Source organism: Neofelis nebulosa, chromosome X, assembly GCF_028018385.1.
Source record: "Neofelis nebulosa isolate mNeoNeb1 chromosome X, mNeoNeb1.pri, whole genome shotgun sequence".
NCBI lineage: Eukaryota > Metazoa > Chordata > Mammalia > Carnivora > Felidae > Neofelis > Neofelis nebulosa.
Genome location: NC_080800.1, coordinates 44670183 through 44689299, shown reverse-complemented (window position 1 = coordinate 44689299; position 19117 = coordinate 44670183). Strand labels below are relative to the sequence as shown.

At 40.0% G+C, this 19117-nt stretch overlaps 1 protein-coding gene across 1 annotated transcript; it reads right to left on the bottom strand.

The window, feature by feature from the left end:
• Positions 1-8832: 8832 nt before the first annotated feature.
• Positions 8833-13858, bottom strand: BMP15 (bone morphogenetic protein 15). Its single transcript, XM_058712991.1, has 2 exons — positions 13534-13858; positions 8833-9689 (listed from the first exon to the last, which is right to left on the bottom strand). The coding sequence occupies exons 1-2, from the start codon at positions 13856-13858 to the stop codon at positions 8833-8835; spliced, it is 1182 nt and encodes a 393-aa protein (XP_058568974.1).
• Positions 13859-19117: the final 5259 nt, after the last annotated feature.

The window sequence follows — 19117 nt, the reverse complement described above, 5'->3', positions numbered from 1 at the left end:
GGTTGACCCATTCATTCTTTACTAGGGTGTTCTTTAACGTCCATGCTTTTGGAGGTTTTCCAGACTTTTTCCTGTGGTTGATTACAAGCTTTATAGCATTGTGGTCTGAAAGTGTGCATGGTATGATCTCAATTATTTTATACTTATGAAGGGCTGTTTTGTGACCCAGTATGTGATCTATCTTGGAGAATGTTCCATGTGCACTCGAGAAGAAAGTATATTCTGTTGCCTTGAGATGCAGAGTTCTAAATATATCTGTCAATTCCATCTGATCCAATGTATCATTCAGGGCCCTTGTTTTTTTATTTATCCTGTGTCTAGGTTATCTATCCATTTCTGTAAGTGGAGTGTTAAAGTCCCCTGCAATTACCACATTCTTATCAATAAGGTTGCTTATGTTTGTGATGAATTGTTTTATATATTTGGGGGCTCCTGTATTCAGCACATAGACATTTATAATTGTTTAGCTTTTCCTGATGGATAGAACCTGTAATTATTATATAATATCCTTATTCATCTCTTGTTACAGCCTTTAATTGAAAGTCTAGTTTGTCTGATAGAAGTATGGCTACTCCAGCTTTCTTTTGACTTCCAGTAGCATGATAGACAGGTCTCCATCCCCTCACTTTCAATCTGAAGTTGTTCTCAGGTGTAAAATAGTCTCTTGTAGACAGCAAATAGATGGGTCTTGTTTTTATATCCATTCTGATACCCTATGTCTTTCTGTTGAAGCATTTAGTCCATTTACATTCAGTGTTATTATAGAAAGATATGGGTTTAGAGTCATTGTGATGTCTATAGGTTTCATGCTTGTAGTGATGTCTCTGGTACTTTGTGGTCCTTGCAACATTTCACTCACAGAATCCCCCATAGGACCTCTTATAGGGCTGGTTTAGTGGTGATGAATTCCTTCATTTTTTGTTTCTTTGGGAAGACCTTTATCTCTCCTTTGATTCTGAATGACAGACTTGCTGGATAAAGGATTCTTGGCTGCATATTTTTTCTGTTCACCACATTGAAGATTTCCTGTGGTTCCTTTCTGGCCTGCCAAGTTTCAGTAGATAGATCTGCCACTATTATTATGGGTCTCCCCTTATAATTTAGAGCATGTTTATCTGTAGCTGCTTTCAGAATTTTCTCTTTATCCTTGTATTTTGCCCGTTTCACTATGATATATCGTTGAGAAGATGGATTGAAGTTAAGTCTGAAGGGAGTTCTCTGTGCCTCTTGTATTTCAATGCCTTTTTCCTTCCCCAGATCAGGGAAGTTCTCAGCCATGATTTGTTCAAGTACACCTTCAGCCCCTTTCTCTTTCTCTTCCTCTTCTGGAATCTCTATTATATGGATATTGTTGCATCTCATTGCATCACTTAGTTCTCTAATTCTCCCCTCATGCTCCAGGATTTGTTTTATCTCTCTTTTTCTCAGCTTACTCTTTTTCCATAATTTTGTCTTCTAATTCACCTATTCTTTCCTCTGCCTCTTCATTCCAAGCTGTGGTCGCCTCCATTTTATTTTGCACCTCATTTATAGCATTTTTTAGCTCCCCGTGAGGATTTCTTAGTCCCTTGATCTGTGTAGCAACAGATTCTCTGCTGTCCTCTATAGTTTTTCAAGCCTAGCGATTAATTTTGTGACTATTATTCTAAATTCTTGTTCCATTATATTGCTTAAATCATTTTTTGATCAATTCGTTAGCTGTCGCTACTTCCTGGAGTTTCTTTTGAGGAGAATTCTTCCGTTTTGTCATTTTGGGTAGTCCCTGGAGTGGCGTGTAACTGCATAGCTCTTCCCCTGTGCTGTCTGGAGTAACTTGCATTGTTCGGCAGGGCCTCAGTCAGACCTGATGTCTGCTCCAACCCACCACTGGGGCCACAGTCAGACTGGTGTGAACCTTATCTTTCCCTCTCCCAGGGGCAGGACTCTGTGGAGTGGTGTGACCTCTGTCTGGGCTACTTGCACACTGCCAGGCTTGTGGTGCTGCTTTGATTGGATCTGGTGTATTAGCACTTGTGGATCCACAAGTTGCACAGGGGCAGGAGGGGCAGGCTTAGCTCACTTTGCTGTTGGTGGTCCCCTGAAGGAGGGTCCCTGCAGCACCAGGAGGGAGGCAGGCAGAGCCTCTTGGAGGGATGGGTCCACAGAAGCACAGCATTGGGTGTTTGCACAGTGCAAGCAAGCTCAGTGAGGGGAACTGGTTCCCTTTGGGATTTCGGTTGGGGGATGGGAGAGGTAGATGGTGCTGGCTAGTGTCTTTGTTCCCCGCTGAGCTGAGCTCTGTCTTCCAGGGCACAACCCCTCTCCCTCCCAGTGTCGTCTCAGTCTCCCGCTCTCCAAGCAGAACTCACTCCATCCGGCCCCTCTGCTTTTGCAAGGCAGACTTCAGGGGCTCTGCCTTGCCCAGCGGACTGCCCCTTCACCCCCTGGCTCCCTCCTGCTAGTCCACATAGCGTCCATCACCTCTCTGCCCTTCCTACCCTCCTCCTTGGGCCTCCTGTCTATGCTTGGCTCCAGAGAGTCCATTCTGCTAGTCTTCTTGCAGTTTTCTGGGTTATTTAGGCAGATGTGGGTGGAATCTAAGTGATCAGCAGGACGCGGTGAGCCCAGCATCCTCCTACCACACCATCTTCTCTCCCTTCTTAAAATCTATTATTGTAGCTTTAAAGCAATACTGAAGCTCAGCATCTATAAAAATTTCACAGCTACCATCAAACTTATTGCTGAAAGACTGAATGCTTTCCTCCTAAGATTGGAAACAGGAATGTCTGCTGTCACTACTTCTATTAACAGTGTATTGGAGGTTCTAGCAAAGGTAAGCACAAGAAAAAAAGAATGCATCCTAATTGAAAGAAAGAAGTAAAACTATCTATATTCAACAGACAACATGAACTTGTATATAGAAAATCCTAAAAAATCGACACTATTGAAGCTAATAAATGAGTTCAGCAAGGTTGCAGGGTACAAGTTTGATGAACAAAAATCTATTGTAATTATATATACTAACAATTAATGGTCTGATGATGCGGTTTAGAAAACAAATCTTGTTATAATAGCATTAAAGAATAAAAAACTTAGGAATAAATTTAAAGTGTAATACATATACTGAAAATGACAAAAAAATTGAAAAAATTAAAGAAGAATTTACTATTGAAAAAATTAAGTCCTAATAAGTAGAAATATATTCCATGTGTATAGATAAGAAGACTTAATAATGCTAGATGGCGATACTACCCAAACTTATCTACAAATTCAATGCAGTCCCAATTAAAAAAAAAAAACAGCTGGTATATTTTTTTCTGAAATTGAAAGGCTGAGCCTAAAATTCACATGGAAATACAAATGACCCAGGATAACCTATACAACTTTGGTAAAGAAGAAAATATTTGGAGGAATTACATTTACCAATTTCAAAACTTACACAAAGCTGCAGTTATCAAGACTGTGTTATCCTGTTGTAAGAATAGACATATGGATCAAGGAAACAAAATTGATAGTCTAGAAATAAACCCCTATATTTATGGTCCATTTTCTTTTTTTTTTTTTTATTTTTTTTATTTTTATTTATTTATTCTTTAATATATGAAATTTACTGTCAAATTGGTTTCCATACAACACCCAGTGCTCATCCCAAAAGGTGCCCTCCTCAATACCCATCCCCCACCCTGCCCTCCCTCCCACCCCCCATCAACCCTCAGTTTGTTCTCAGTTTTTAACAGTCTCTTATGCTTTGGCTCTCTCCCACTCTAACCTCTTTTTTTTTTTTTTCCCTTCCCCTCCCCCATGGGTTTCTGTTAAGTTTCTCAGGATCCACATAAGAGTGAAACCATATGGTATCTGTCTTTCTCTGTATGGCTTATTTCACTTAGCATCACACTCTCCAGTTCCATCCACGTTGCTACAAAAGGCCATATTTCATTTTTTCTCATTGCCACGTAGTATTCCATTGTGTATATAAACCACAATTTCTTTATCCATTCATCAGTTGATGGACCTCCCGGGAGCGGGGGACCACCAGGTTGCCTAAGGAGGGGTGAACCGGCCCAGGTCGGAAACGGAGCAGGTCAAAACTCCCGTGCTGATCAGTATGGTCCATTTTCAACAAGGGTGCCAAGGTGGTTCAATGGGGGAAAGACTAGTCTTTCCAGCAACTGGATATCAACATGCAAATGAATGAAGTTAGATTTTTACCTCATACCATATGCATAATTAACTAAAATGGATTAAATGTTACAGCTAAAATTATCACATGCTTAGAAAAAGACATAGGTGTTAATCTTTATGAACTTGGATTATTCAATATTTTTACATGACACCAAAAGCACAAGCAACAAAAGATGAAAATAGATTATGTTAATTTTTTCGAAATTAAAAATTTGTGTGTTTCAAAGGACACCATCCAGAAAGTTAAAAGAAAACACACAGAATTAGAGAAAATATTTGCAAATCATATATCTGATGAGGGACTAACATGCAGAATATTAAAAAAAAACCTTTTACAACTCAATAATAAGAGATAACTCAATTAAAAACTGGGCCAATGACTTGAATGGACATTTATCTAAAGAAGAAATGCAAGTTGAAAATAAACACATTAAAAGATGCTCAACATCATTAGTCATTAGGGAAATGCAATCAGTCAAAACCCCAGTGAAATACCACTTCATCCCCACTAACATGGCTAAAATAAAAAAAGACAATAAGAAGTGTTGGTGAAGATGTACAGAAATTGAAACCTTCATACATTGCTGGATTGTAAGATGGTACAGCAAATTTGGAAAACAGTTTAGCATTACTCAAAATGTTAAACAGAGTTACAAGTGATTCAACATTACTACTCCTAGAGGATTGAAAATATAGGTCCACACAAAAATTTGCATATTAACATTCATGGCAGAATTATTTTTTTGTTTTTCTTCCAAGTTTTTATTTAATTTCCAGTTAGTTAACATACAGTATAATATTAGTTTCAGGTGTAAAATTCAGCGATTCAAAACTTACAACACAAGGTGCTTATCACAAGATGGCAGCATTATTCATAATAGCCACAGAGTAGAAACAACTCAAATACCTAACAAATGATGGATAAACAAGATGTGGTATATTTTACAATGCAATTTTACTCAGCAATAAAAAGAAATTAACAACACAAATGAATGTTGAAAGCACTATGCGATGTTGAAGAAGACAGTCACAGGGGCGCCTGGGTGGCTCAGTTGGTTAAGCGTCTGACTTCGGCTCAGGTCATGATCTCATGGTTTGTGAGTTTGAGCCCTGCGTCAGGCTCTGTGCTAACAGCTCAGAGCCTGGAGCCTGCTTCAAATTCTGTACCTCCGTCTCTCTCTGCCCCTCCCCCATTTGTGCTCTGTCTCCCTCTCAAAAATAAATAAAATTAAAAAAAATACTTCAGTCACAAAAAGCCAAATATTATATGACTTGACTTATATAAACATCTACAATCCATAGAAAAAGAAAGTGGATTAGTGGTTACCAGAGGCTAGGGTTGGGGTAGAGGGATAGAGATTAATGGCTATTGGGTAAGGGTTTCTTTTTGTGGTAAAATTGTAGCGAATTTTGTGCAACTCTGCATATTCTAAAACCCACTGAATTGACACCTAATATTGTGGCTTTTATGGTATGCGAAGTATATCTCAATAAAATGGTTACTTTTAAGAAATGGAGCTAATGCCTCCTTTTCATAGTACTGTTAGGAGAACTAAATGAAGGCGTGAAGCCTTCTTTTACAAAATTAGGCACCCAGGGGTGCCTGGGTAGCTTAGTCGGTTAAGCGCCGCCTTCAGCTAAGGCCATGATCTCATGGTTCATGGGTACGAGCCCTCCATTGGGCTCTGTGCTGACAGCTCAGAGCCTAGAACCTGCTTAGGATTCTGTGTCTCCCTCTCTCTCTGCTCCTGCCCTGCTCGTACTCTGTTTCTCCTTCTCTCTCAAGAATAAACGTTAAAAAAAAAAACTAACATTAACAAAATTAGTCACCCAAATATTTGGTGGAACTGACAATAAATTTCACCTGCTTTCCAGCTTGGTCCAGAATGGATATAATATATCCATTATATATTTCAGGTAAATTCCACAGAGCTCCAGGGTCAGAATCAAACTTAAATGCCTGCTCCTTTTGCACCCATACATTGAATGAAGTTCTGGTCTATTCACAGGGAGAACTGGGACAAGCAAAGTAGACTTTGCTCCCTGCTTTCCCTTTCTGGACTAAGTAACCATTCCTCCCCACACAACTGTGCAGACAGACTCACTCATACCCTCCTCCACTAGCAAGTTATTGCTTTCCTCCCAGAAGAATGTTTGAGGTATATATCTCTTACTTCAGACTTGAGAAAAAATGCTGAGCTGAAAGCAGTATTTTAAAAGAAGAGAGAATCCACAAATGACCTCATCCAGCCAGTGTTTTCCTTGGGTATTCTAACTCAAGGCTTAATGGATAATGTGGCAAATTAACCCTGAGCCCTCCATAAAAAGATTAAGTTTCATATCTATTCAGGACTCATCAGGCTAGGACACCATGATTTTCTGAAAATTCTGAACAACACTGAAATGCTGAACTCAGAATCTGGTCCTGTGAGCAAAGTCTGTCTTCAGGCCTGTTAGGTATTTGTGCCTACCCCAGGCAGGCTGGGTAAATAGCTTTACTGGAAGCCCACATTTATTTTCCTATGTCAACTTGCAGCATATTACAGTGATTTCAAAACTTCCTCATTCAAGAACATAACTGTCACATTCTAGTATAATTTGAATCATGATTTTGAAATAATGGGGCACAAAGATAATGTTAGTTTCTATACAAGTTATATCATATATTGCATTTATTCCAATGGGAAATTAATTAAATGTGAACACTAGAATATTATATGCTAGCAAGAATGTGTTCTCCCCTACACACACAGTATCACTGTTTTATGGTTGTATCCATGGAGAACCTACTACATGCCAGGTGCCAGTAATATGGAAATGGGTAAAACATAGTTGAAAATCCCAAAGGGAGTTCTATCTTTTGGTAACAAAGACAGTTACACTAGAATGTGTTAAGGAAAGCAAATAGTGCTAAATGAGCACAGAGGCAGGGAATCTACTTGAGTCTGAGGTGTAATGGGGACATTGAAGAGATAAAAAAAAAAAACAAAAAAAAACCTGAGCTGATTCCTAAAGATATAATAAAAAAAAAAAGGTAGATAGACCAAAGAATGTTAAGGAACAGCTCCTCAGGAAGAATAAAATTTGTGCATTTATAGATGTGTAAGATACTTGGTCTAGCTGGAACCAATTATTTGAGAAGGGAGTTATTTTGATGGATAGGTAAGAAAAATGGGATTACATTTAGAAAATATGTGCACCCACCCTAATTCAGTCCCATCGCACTGGAATGGCCATAAAACTAGTCAAGGAAAAGTTGGGCAGGGGAAATGCCTTACTGGGCTTCCTCAAAGGGGCCCCTTGGGGAAGGTTGATCACTAGCAGTGTTGCCTTAAAAGAGAACTTCATAGTAGCCTGCAGCTCTGCCCTTGGAGATTAAGGTTGAGCTCCTGACCATAGCTAACGGGAACAAAGGAAATAAATTCCTTCCATCCACTCTCTCCCAATCCCCCAAACATTCAAGATTCTCTTTAACAACAAAAAATGATTTATTTGTAACACACCCCATTCTCCATCACTTCAGCACAGCATAGGAGTAGAAAAGTCACACTGCATCATTTAGTCCAAGGTGGAACTTCATGCCTCCCCAAACAGCAAGCCCATCTCCCCCCAGATATCCAGCCCAGAGCCAAACTGAACACATAAATAGGCAAGCCCAGAATGAAGTTGGCCCCAGGCCTCAGCACATCTCACCCTTTCCCCACAGCCCTTCAAGCTTCCTGGCTGCAGCCTTCTACCCCTCCACCCCCAACCAGGCCAAGGCATAGCCTCAGAGCTACCAGGGAGCTTTCTTTGTGGGATAATTAACAAGAATTTAAGTGTTATATAAAATAACGTCCTGTGAAATCCATTGTTCCCTAGAAAGTTTAAAATAACTCTCCCATACATAATCCTAATCAGCAATGACGGCTCTCCCTCTCTTCACCATAGCTGCAGATGGTTTTGAAAAGATTATCCTCTCAGCTCCATACTCAAGTTTTCCCTTTGGCCTTATTAAGGGCTGTTCTCACCAGAGGATAGGAAGAGATCCCAGGTACTTTCCCCAGGTTCAGAGGCTGAGAGGAAAATCCCTGATATCTTAGAAAAAAAAATTCCTTCTGCTTCCCTCCAAAGATTTTAATGGAGATTATTGCTTAAACATTTTTTAATCCATCTGAGGAAAGTTAGTTTTAGATCCAGAAGGCAATGCAAACAGAAACAGGCACTCTTTCAGATTAGGTACTAGTTTTGAGGGTACAGGAGGCAAGACAGAGGAATATAAAATCTCAAGTGGCTTTCTTAGCCCAAAATCTTCTAGAAAGCCTCAAAAGATGGATACTAGGAAGGTTTCACCTTTGCAGGCCTTGGTAGGACCATTCCAAAAGTTTTACTGTCATGGACTGGTGACTTTTGACAAGGTCACAATAAAAAAAGATGGGTATCTCCAAACAAACATCTTTAAGGCCTCTAATGGTGAAAATGTACAAATGCTTGGACTCAGAACTGTTTGTATAAAGTGAGGACCTCATACATGGGGGAAGAGACTTAACAACACCGTAAGGAATGGAACCCACAATAGGTAGAAGATCACAGATAGAACACCACTTGCAGCCTTAACATTGATATTTGTTTTGTTATGTTACACTCTTTTCCAATTCCTCAGGAAACCTGAGCTAGCTTTACCCTTTGCTGTCACCTGCATGTGCAGGACTGGGCAATCATATCCTCATACTCCTTATACAAGATACCCCCATTTGCTTCAACCAGAAGGATGCTAATGGGAACATACTTATATGGAACACAGGAGGGCTGAGGGATGCTCTGGTCTACCAGCTCATTGACAAGGTTCTGGATAATGGCATGATTAGGGGAATTAAGACCATAGTGTAGTACCCGAGGGCAGATTCCCTTACAGTAGTTTGGAGTATATAGATGGGGAGCAATAATCCAGTGATCCCAGCCCAGCTGATGGAAGCTGACTTGGAAAGGGTGGAGGGAACACTGGTTACTTTTAAGCCCATCATGTTCCCTGAAGGGACCAGGGACCTCAGATGTGATACTGTCTGTTTGCCGGGCCCTCCGCAAGAGGAGAGAAGAGTCATCGTCCATGAATTCCTCCAGGCCTCTGGGGAGAAGTTTGGCCTTCTGAACACTTTCATGAGTATCATTGAAGTAGAGTAACAAAAATGCAGTGTCCAAGGATGAAGTTCCATGCCACTGAAGCTCAAGAATGTCACTACCTTTTTGTTGCTGGCACATGAAGTGGAGTCGTAGAACCCTGCGCCCCTTCTTATTCCAGAGCCTTTGAACATGTTGTGTGATAACCATCTCTGTCCAAGCTTTAGACAGCATGGAAGGCTTTGAGGAATATCCTCCTGAAGAAGGAAAATGGTTGGTTGGGCCTTTCTGGACCCAGGGCTCCACATGGCAGGAGAGATGGAAATGAGCTAGGTGGAGCTGATGGCGATAAACCACAGTGGCTTGGACCAGTTGGTATGCTACCCGGTTCGGTCTCAGAGGAAAGTCCAGGGTCTGTATATTCCAGGGGCCTTCAACAGCAAGAGAGAACAAGAGTAGAAGTTTAACTTCTTATCTCCTAGCCTGAATCTCCTTCACAAACCTGCTCATTGCAAACTGACAGCTGCAAGCAGCCCTAAAAATAAAGATCATGATAATCACCATCATTTGTTGAGCATTTACTATTAGATGTTTAATACATTACCTCCTTAATCTGCAACAGCCTTATGAGATAGTAATTATTCCCATATCCTTGAGACATGCTTGAATTAAGAATTAGTTCTCCTGTCATATTATACAAATTAACTTTGAGGTAACAATCCAATATTGGGGGCTATCTATGGCCTGCCATCAATTCGAACGTGGGGCCAAGATGCCACAAAGTAATTTTGTCTACTTACCCCTAGTGAGGGCAGCTGTTTTTCCATTTCTATCTTCTATGTTAAGAATTGTTTCCTGAGCAGCTGTTCCTTCTTAAACCATTTCCCTCTTAACCCTCAGTCTCTCCCTTGTTCATTACTTACTGGAAATTATTCTTCATGTACCACATTAATTGTACTGCAGTTCCCCAAATACCATTTTCAACAAGGTCTTGTCCTATAAATGTTTTGTTTCCTAAGAATTCTACTAGAAACTGAAAGCTTTTTGGCGATTAAGTTTTAATCCAAACTGTAATGCTGACACCTAGTGGCCAAGGGTTGGTCTGGGGCTGAAATGCTCTGAATTTCTGTATCTTCTGGAAAAGATCAAGAGCAAAGATTACAAAAACCAGGCATTGCAGGAAAAAGCCTCCTTTTATCTTCAAACACCTTATCGCTAAACATTTGCATGTTAATTTTCATATTATTTACCTAAGCTTCCTTCTTCACTGAATCCACAAGCTTGGATTCTTCAGTAGGCCTGGAATGGTCAACGTAGAAGTGTTTTCAAGGTCTTGAAACATCAGGATAATTTTTCAAAGTTCAGATTCAACTCATGCTTAATACACCCTTAAGTTTGGGGCACTGGACATCATTCACACAATTCCCAAGCCAGGCTTCTATTTGCTTTCTCAAGTTATTCTACACTCCCATCCTATAATCATCTTTCCAAGAGGCCCACCAATACACCTGCCCCACCCTGCCTAAAAAGTTGCCCAACCCAACCTCTAGCAGGCTGTCTGGTGAGGAACTGCCCTTTACTTTCAGGCCTTGAAATCAAATTTCCTGAAGCATGGTGGAGTAGTTAGGAATCAGAGCTAGGAAGGGTCTGCTCAGACCTTTTCAGGGAAATGACTGACTTACACATCCTGTGTGATTGAACCTGGCATATTTCTGCAGACAAGCTCAATTCAGCTGGGTCATCTCCTAATGGAGACTTGTGGCTGGATGTTCTTGTCCTCTATTTCTGGATCCTTTCCAGATTCCCTAGATGCCAGTACGTCCCACGGTGAGACCAGGATAGTGGCCTAATTCTAGGCATCCTCATCTAGCGCCATATAATCTGTACAAACTTGATTTGTGACGCTTTCTGCTGCACTCAGAATGAATTCCAGATTCCTTATAATAGCCTACAAGTCCCTGCCTCTCCTCAGCCTCCTTTCCTGCCTCTCTCACACAATGCTAAGTTCCAGTCATACTGATCTTCCTTCTGATCTTCAAGTCAGACAAGGTTGTTTCCACCTCCTAGGTCTTTGCATACATGGTTTCCTCTGCCTAAATCAGACTTCTCTCTGCTCTTCCCATGCCTAGCTTATCTTACAGACCTCAGCTCAAATGTCACCTCTTCAAAGATGCATTCCATGACAATCCCATGTAAAAGAAGGATTTGTTATTTTCTAGCAAAACAAATTATTATTTGAGAACACTTAACCATGATTTGCAATTACCAGTGTTTACTTATCTGTCTCACCCATGAAAACTGTACCTGTCTTGATCATATCTGTATGTCAGCATGTAAAACTGTGCCTATCCCTCTGTAGGTGTTAAGTATTTGTTGAGTGAATCTCCACCCACGCCAAGCTATTTTCTCTTTCCTTAATCAGAATGCATATCTCTGCCTCTATGCATAGTCTCCTTCCTCCTTCCTCAAGGTCCATCTCAAATATTAGCTCTTCAGTGAAGAAGAGCTATTGTTTATGTCACTGAAAACTATAATTGAGAAATCCTACTATGTATTCTTGTAGAGGGCTGTTTATGTGTGGTTTTATTCTTATAAGAGCAAAGAGTACAGGATGCTGAGTTGGGGAAATTTGTAAGAATGGACAGAACCAAATTAACATCCAAAGATCTGTATACCTAGTTAGGTGAACATCTGCTATTGTATATAATCCTTAAGAACCACTATTACCATTAGCTGTCATGGAGCAATTAGCCTAATTTTTAAAGATAAAAACTAAAGCACAGAGAGGCCAAATAACTTGCAAAGTTCACATAGACAGTGGGTGACAGAGGAAGGATTTGAGGTCTTCACTGTCTTGCTGCTTCCCCTTCCTGGCTTTAAGCAGTGACCTATTTCTTCTATCTTGTCCTGGGAGGCCTACTGCTTATCCTTGTCAAAGCATTTGTTATGCTTTAACACTATGATGTGATTATTTATCTATACCAACTTGATGGGAGCTCTCAGAGGTCAGGGAAACAGTTATTTGCCTCTTTAGACCCAACCCAAACAGTGCCTGGCACTCAAAATCTGTTGAGTCAGCACAGCAGGATGTTTAAAAGCACAAACTCTAGAGCCCAAAATCCTGGATTTGACACTCAGCTCTACCAATTACTAGCTGTGTTATATTGAATAAGTTACTCTGAATCTCAGTTTCTTTTCCTATAAAATGATTATGTTAATAATACCTACCTTATATGATGGTGCAGAGGATTAATGAAGATAATGTTTGTAAAGTACTTTGCCCAATGCCTGGAACATAGCAAGCTCACAGTAAAGATTAGCTAGGGGAATATTGGTTGTTTCACTTAAAGGAGGGAGTGTAAACTACCGAAAGCCCAAAATTGATCTCACCAGGTTCTCAAGATTTCCTTGAAGTCAATGCTTTCTGCATTCCCTAGAGAGCCCTGCACTTCAGAAGCTCACTGGTTTCCTGGAACCGTATCTAACAAAGATATTTTTTAAATCAAGCATGATGGGAACAAAGAAAATTCCAAAATACCTTTGGTACTGAAAACCCAAGTAGCAACATGGCCTTAATAGAAAAACTGCTTGGTATTCAAGGATATCTAAACACTTGAGAAGTTATGAGTAGACTTTAGAATCAGGCAGACTTGACCTCAAATCCTACCTCTGTCAACCACTGTCTATGTGAACTTTGCAAGTTATTTGGCCTCTCTGTGCTTTAGTTTTTATCTTTAAAAATTAGGCTAATTGCTCCATGACAGCTAATGGTAATAGTGGTTCTTAAGGATTATATACAATAGCAGATGTTCACCTAACTAGGTATACAGATCTTTGGATGTTAATTTGGTTCTGTCCATTCTTACAAATTTCCCCAACTCAGCATCCTGTACTCTTTGCTCTTATAAGAATAAAACCACACATAAACAGCCCTCTACAAGAATACATAGTAGGATTTCTCAATTATAGTTTTCAGTGACATAAACAATAAGACTTTCTTTGAAAGATAGGAGCTGACATATCATTCAGTTGTCCTGGGGTCTGAGAGAGATTCCTCAGGTAGGGCCCAAGGCAATCTGTTCTTAAACTGGGGCCCTAAAGGGAAGCAGGTTTGGAGCTAGCTTCTCCCAACTTTTCCATCCTTTGAAATCTAAGCCTGAGAAACAAATCACCCACCAGGCAATGAAGCCTGATCGTAAACTCACAGATCCCCTTTCCCTACACTCTTTTCCCCCATTTCTCTTCCCTCCAGGACAATATGGTATAATAACTCACCTCTGAGAGGCCTCGCTACATCAGCCAAGGGTCTCACCAGCCTCACCATGGTGGCCCCAATGGTGCGGTTCTCTCTAGGGCGCCCAAGTGCATCAGCTGAACGCTGGTACAACTCCAGCATGTACCGCAAAGGATGCCCTAGGACAGGTGGCTTCCTCTGCTGCTTGCCAGGAGCTCCTTCCAGCAGCTCCCGAATCAGGGGCAAGGAAGGGGCATCAGCCATGAGGGCATTAGAGGGCTGCCCTATCTTTGCCATTTGGACCCCATGTTCCATAAAAAGCACCAGTCCCCAAAGAAGGATTCCAACGATGCTGAGACAGGCCATCCCAAAAGGTGTGCTGTCCAGCAACACTCTGTATCCCAAGCCCAAAGGATGTTGCTCTGAGTCTTTCCTTTCACATAGGTAAGCGCATCTGGCTCCAAACCACAAAAGATAGGGAGAGAAAAAAATGAAAGGCAAGCAGATAGGCCTTATGTTGATTCCTCTGGGAGGATTTCTGGACAGAAGGAGGTCTCTTAACTTGGCCTCTTTGCATCAAAACAAACAGAAACAACAGGTGGGACAATGCAGCATATCCTTCCTGCTCTTCAGGGCTGGGAACAAGATAGCACTTACTCGGATGCTGAGGTAACCTTAAAGAAGAGGTCCATTCCAGGACCTGCTCCCTTACCTTATCCACTAGGATGGAAAAAAAAAAAAAAAAAACAACCCTTGCTTGCTGTGCTCCACAACTTTAAAGGTAGTTTCTTAATTAGTCCTTAAAGGGCCAGAGACCTCTTGCTCCCATCCCACTTTCACTTTCCCATCCCACTTTCATGTAGCGCTTCCTCTAATGCATTGTTTCCCAAAATGTGATCTGCTATTGACTTACAGTGAAACTATCTGGGGTTATTGTTAAGAATGCAGACTCCTGGGTCCAGACCAAAACATGGACTCTCTGGAGCTGAGGTCCAAAAATATGAATCTTAACAAATGCTCCAAGAAGTTTCTATGAACACTAAAATGTGGAAACCACTGTGAGTGTGGCTCCTGAAAGTTGAAGAAGATGCCTCAACAGTGGTTTTCAATCTTGGCTATACATTGGGATCATCTGGGGAGCTTTAACTATTACAGATGCCTGGGTACCATCCTCAGTGATTCTGATATAGTGGGTCTGGGCTGTTAGTAGGGCATCAGGATTTTTTTAAACTTCTGCAGGTGATTCTAATGTGCAGCCAAGTTTGACAACTCTGATTTAGAATTTCTGGTTTACCATGGAAGGTATTGAGATCCTAAGTGGGCTACATCAGAGAAGCCTGGGGGCAGTGGAAGATGAGTCTGTGGAAGGTGGCTGGGAGCTCATATCACTTTACTAGTTAATGGAAGCAGTAGGCTGGACCTGTTAGTTAAGGCTGCCCCAGACCAGGATTCTACAAACAATGGTAGGTGTAGTCCTGGCCATCTCCAAGTAGAAGCAGTTTATTGGGGGCTCTAAGAAGGTTGGGCAGGAGGTCAAAACATGAATCTAGGAGATGATGAAGCTGACCTGGTTTATGGGAGACCTTTACTTCATACCAAGAATATCTATGGGTAGGTAGCACTATTGTGTAACAGGTATAGACTTTGTAATCACGTAGACCTGCATTTGAATTGTGATTCTGCCTCTTCTCAGCTGTAATTTAACCTTTCCAAGGCAAATCTTTCATTTCCCTGAGCCTCAGTCTCCTTACCTGTAAAATAAGGATAATATGTTTTATCTCACAAGTTGTTGTGAGGATACAGGAAATAATCTATGTTAATTACATAAAACCTAGACACATGATATATCGTTACATGCTTGAAATTATTTGCTCTCTTCTTCTGTTTTTACTAACATGGCCTTGGTCCCTGACATGTACTATAAAACAAAAAGCGGGCTAATGGGTACTTTGGGTCTGGAGTCAAATCCCAACTCAACAACCCATTAGGTGAGTGAATTTAAGCAAGGTTTCTCCCAGCCTGAGTTTCTTCATATGTACTGCTGGCTCCCTCAAAGAGTTGGTGTTGTGTGTTGTACTGTGTACATTTGTATTGTATGCAATAATATATAAGTAAAAGATATAAACAGATGATTCACAGTAGGCAAAACATGAATAGTCAAAATATATGAAAATATGTAATGCAAATCAGAAAAATGCAATTTAAAACCACATAAGATATGATTTCACACCCTTTGGATTGGCAACGTATTAAAAGCCTGATGCTGTTAAGTTCAGGTGAGAATATAGAACACTGTTAACTCTCTTACACTGCTGGCTGGGATGTGACTTGGTACAATCATTTTAGAGAGTAATTTGGCATTATCTCTAGTAAGGTTGAAGATGTATAATTCAGCAATACTATTGATAGAGCAGTAGCTTTTAGACATTTTTGTCTGTGACTCACAGGAATAATTACATCTTATATTGCAACCCAATACAAACATAAGCACACACACTCACATATACCTGATGTAAACATTTCCTGAAACAATACCTATCCTTACAACATAGTGGGAAGGGTAGTATATCATGATGGGTAAGAATATGGCTCTGGAGCCAGAATCCTAAGTTTAAAATCCACCTCCACTACTTACTAGTCTAACCTTGGGCAAGTTACTCAATTCTGTGTCTCAGTTTCCTCATGTGCTAATTGGAAACAATAGCCCCTCTATTGTTTCAATTTTCTAATATATAAAATGGGAGTAATCAAAATACTTGCCTCACAAGATTTTTTTTTTTTTGAGGATTAAATGAGTTAACACATGTAAGGCACTTAAAACAGTGCCTGGCACAAAGTATTAGACACAGATTAATTATTACATTTGATGCAATTTGTGCTCTCCAGAAAGCAGGGCTCACCCTGATGGCCTAGTTCTGGCTTTATGAGCTATGGAGCTCTGGCTTTATAAAGCCTCCCTGCCCTCCATGTCCTCACTACTTCTTCTTGCTCTCTTATGCCCTTCTCTGCCTCCCCAGCATTCTCTTTGGCCCTTGACCTCTGTCTGCTACCACTTTAAACTTCCTATCTTTCTATCCAACATAACTAAATAAAACAAGTTGTCAGGACAACTAGCATAGGGTCTATCTAAGGGTTTGGGACACAGTTTTCTTTGATGTTTCAGTGGTATTGCATTGGGATTACATCCATCAAGAACATTTTTCTGACATCTCTTAGTGAAATATTGATACAGGGCCAAAAGAAATAAAAAGAGACAACATATTACACAGAGAAGAGCATTATTTGGGTTTGAATTTCTGGTTCTGCTATTTTTTGGCCATTGCTTAACCTTCTCTATATCTCAGCTTTCTTAACTATAAATTGGAGATATTCTTTAACCTTCTGGAGTTGTGGTGCAATTTAAATGAGACAGTATATATTAAGTATCTAGCACATATATAATCCTAAATAAATGGTAAATTTTATCATTAATAGCCTGTGATTTTTGAAGTATATGTAAAGCATACTTGACCAAAGGAAATATCTGGTCAGCATCCTTCTAAAGTTCAGCTGAATTTTTATTCCATTCCTCTCTCTACCAGGACTTCAGGAGACTCACCTGATTGAACAGGTCAGCTTTCCCATTTTCAGAAACAGATTCAATTTCTTATTTCAGAAAAATATCCAAAAACCAACTCCATTCTTACCACCAAAATTGAAAGAAGTTGATGTGATTATTTTCTAGAAATACCTCCCTGGTGGGCCCAATGTATGCTACTTCCCCAAAACCCCAGAAGAGGGCACCAACTGTCTTTCCAGCCTTATGATTGGAGAAGTAGGATGGGGTGAAAGGGCAGATTATAGGTGATTGGAACAGAATCTTCTAAACATATTTACCAGCCCCTTCTGTTTTAGCAGGAAGCCAGTATGTGAAAACATGATTTTTGTTATAGATTGGAGAGTTTAGGAAGTTATTACTGACATGACAAAAGAGGTTCTTGACATAGCAAAATGGGCCACCACAAGTTGCTTTAAGCAGCAGAAACCCCTCTTAATGTACAGTGAGGGTTAACTTTTCAAACAATAATGTGATGGTACACTGGTAAAATGCATGATGTTTACAAAAGAATAGATTCTTATCCATCTTTGGGGAGCATGGCTATTCCATAAAATATACATGTATAATGCACTCCTTGTTTTACATGATTATAATTCACATTTTCTTGCAATTTTATTCATTTGAGAAATACCTAATAGGCATCTTCTATGTGGTTGTGTTAGGTGTTAAGGGTGCAGGCCTATAGCCAGACTGCTTGGGTTCAAATTCTAGCTCTACCACTTAACTAGCTTGGTAATTTTGGGCAATTGACTTAATCTCTCTGTGCCTCAGTTTCCTCATTTAATAATAAGGATAATAAGAGCACTACTTCAGAGGAGTGTTGTGAAGATTAAGTGACTTAATGCATATAATAAGCATACTATGTTCTAGACACTATACTAGACCCTGGGAGTACAGAAATGAATAAGACGAGTCTTCTATCCTTAGCACTCCCAGTCACTGAGATAGGTTGGGAGATGGCAAAATAAAACAGATAGTTTCAATATGAAGTAGATAACAACCTTGATAGGGACATAAAAGATAGGAAACATTTCCTATAACTATGACATTTCCTCTGATTACTATTCTGAGTCTTTGAAAACTGGATCTTTTCTCTAGATGTGTTTTGTTTAATAAGATCATTTTCCATGAAACAGGAAATATGATGTATTATATAGAAATACTTATTAATTTGACACTAGAATATATCCTTTTACATATTATTATAATTTTGTCTTCATATTAACTCCATGAGTTAAGTATTATTATTATTCCCATTTACAGGTAAAGAAATTGAAGATCATAAAAGGAAACTTATCCAAGGTTAAACAGCTCTCAGATGGTGAAATCTATTAGTATTTGGACCCAAGTCAGGCTGACCTCAGAGCCCCTCTCCATATCCTGTAAGTTTGTTATACAAGCTGCCAATGAACATTTAGCCCCTTAAGAAGATTCAGTTCTCCTATAAAGTAATCCTACAGATGTTCCTGAACAAGATGCCAAAATATAAGCTCTGTGAAGTAAAGGATCATGCCTTTCTTATTCACTGTTATAGGTGCTCAATCAATATTTGTAGAACAAATCATTGTATAATAGGAGCCTATCATTCTTTCAGAAATCTAGGCTGATGGGCATATTCTGGTGGGATGTTGTAATGTGTCCTCAGAGAAGGCTATCCTGAGTTTTGAGGTAGAACAAAGTCTGAAACAACCTTCCCCTGTGCTTCCAACTCTTTTTGGAAAAAAAAAATCATTATTACCCGTGCTAAGAAGTTCTTGTGTTTTCTCCATCCCTAAAGATGCCAGAGGCCCCAGGAAAAGAAAGGATTCCCTTTGCCATAAATGGGTAACAAGAGTCAGTGCTCAGAGCACTTGGAAATGGGCATTGCACCACCCTTCCTATCCTGAAAACTACGGAAATTCTAACTCAATTGTAATTCATTCAGATTCATACTCAAATGTACCCAAATCAGCCTTGGGTCATGGTCTCTGCAGTAAAAAATACTTAACAAACTTCAACAGTGTTACCAAGCATTGTTTGGAGTGTAT

What these genes read in the sequence shown, in the direction of transcription:
- BMP15 (XM_058712991.1), bottom strand. Translation starts at nt 13,858, where the DNA reads ATGGCCTGTCTCAGCATCGTTGGAATCCTTCTTTGGGGACTGGTGCTT. An exon ending in TGTAGCGAGGCCTCTCAGAG is followed by an intron (nt 9,690 to 13,533) that starts GTGAGTTATTAT and finishes TTGCTGTTGAAG; the next exon opens with GCCCCTGGAATATACAGACC.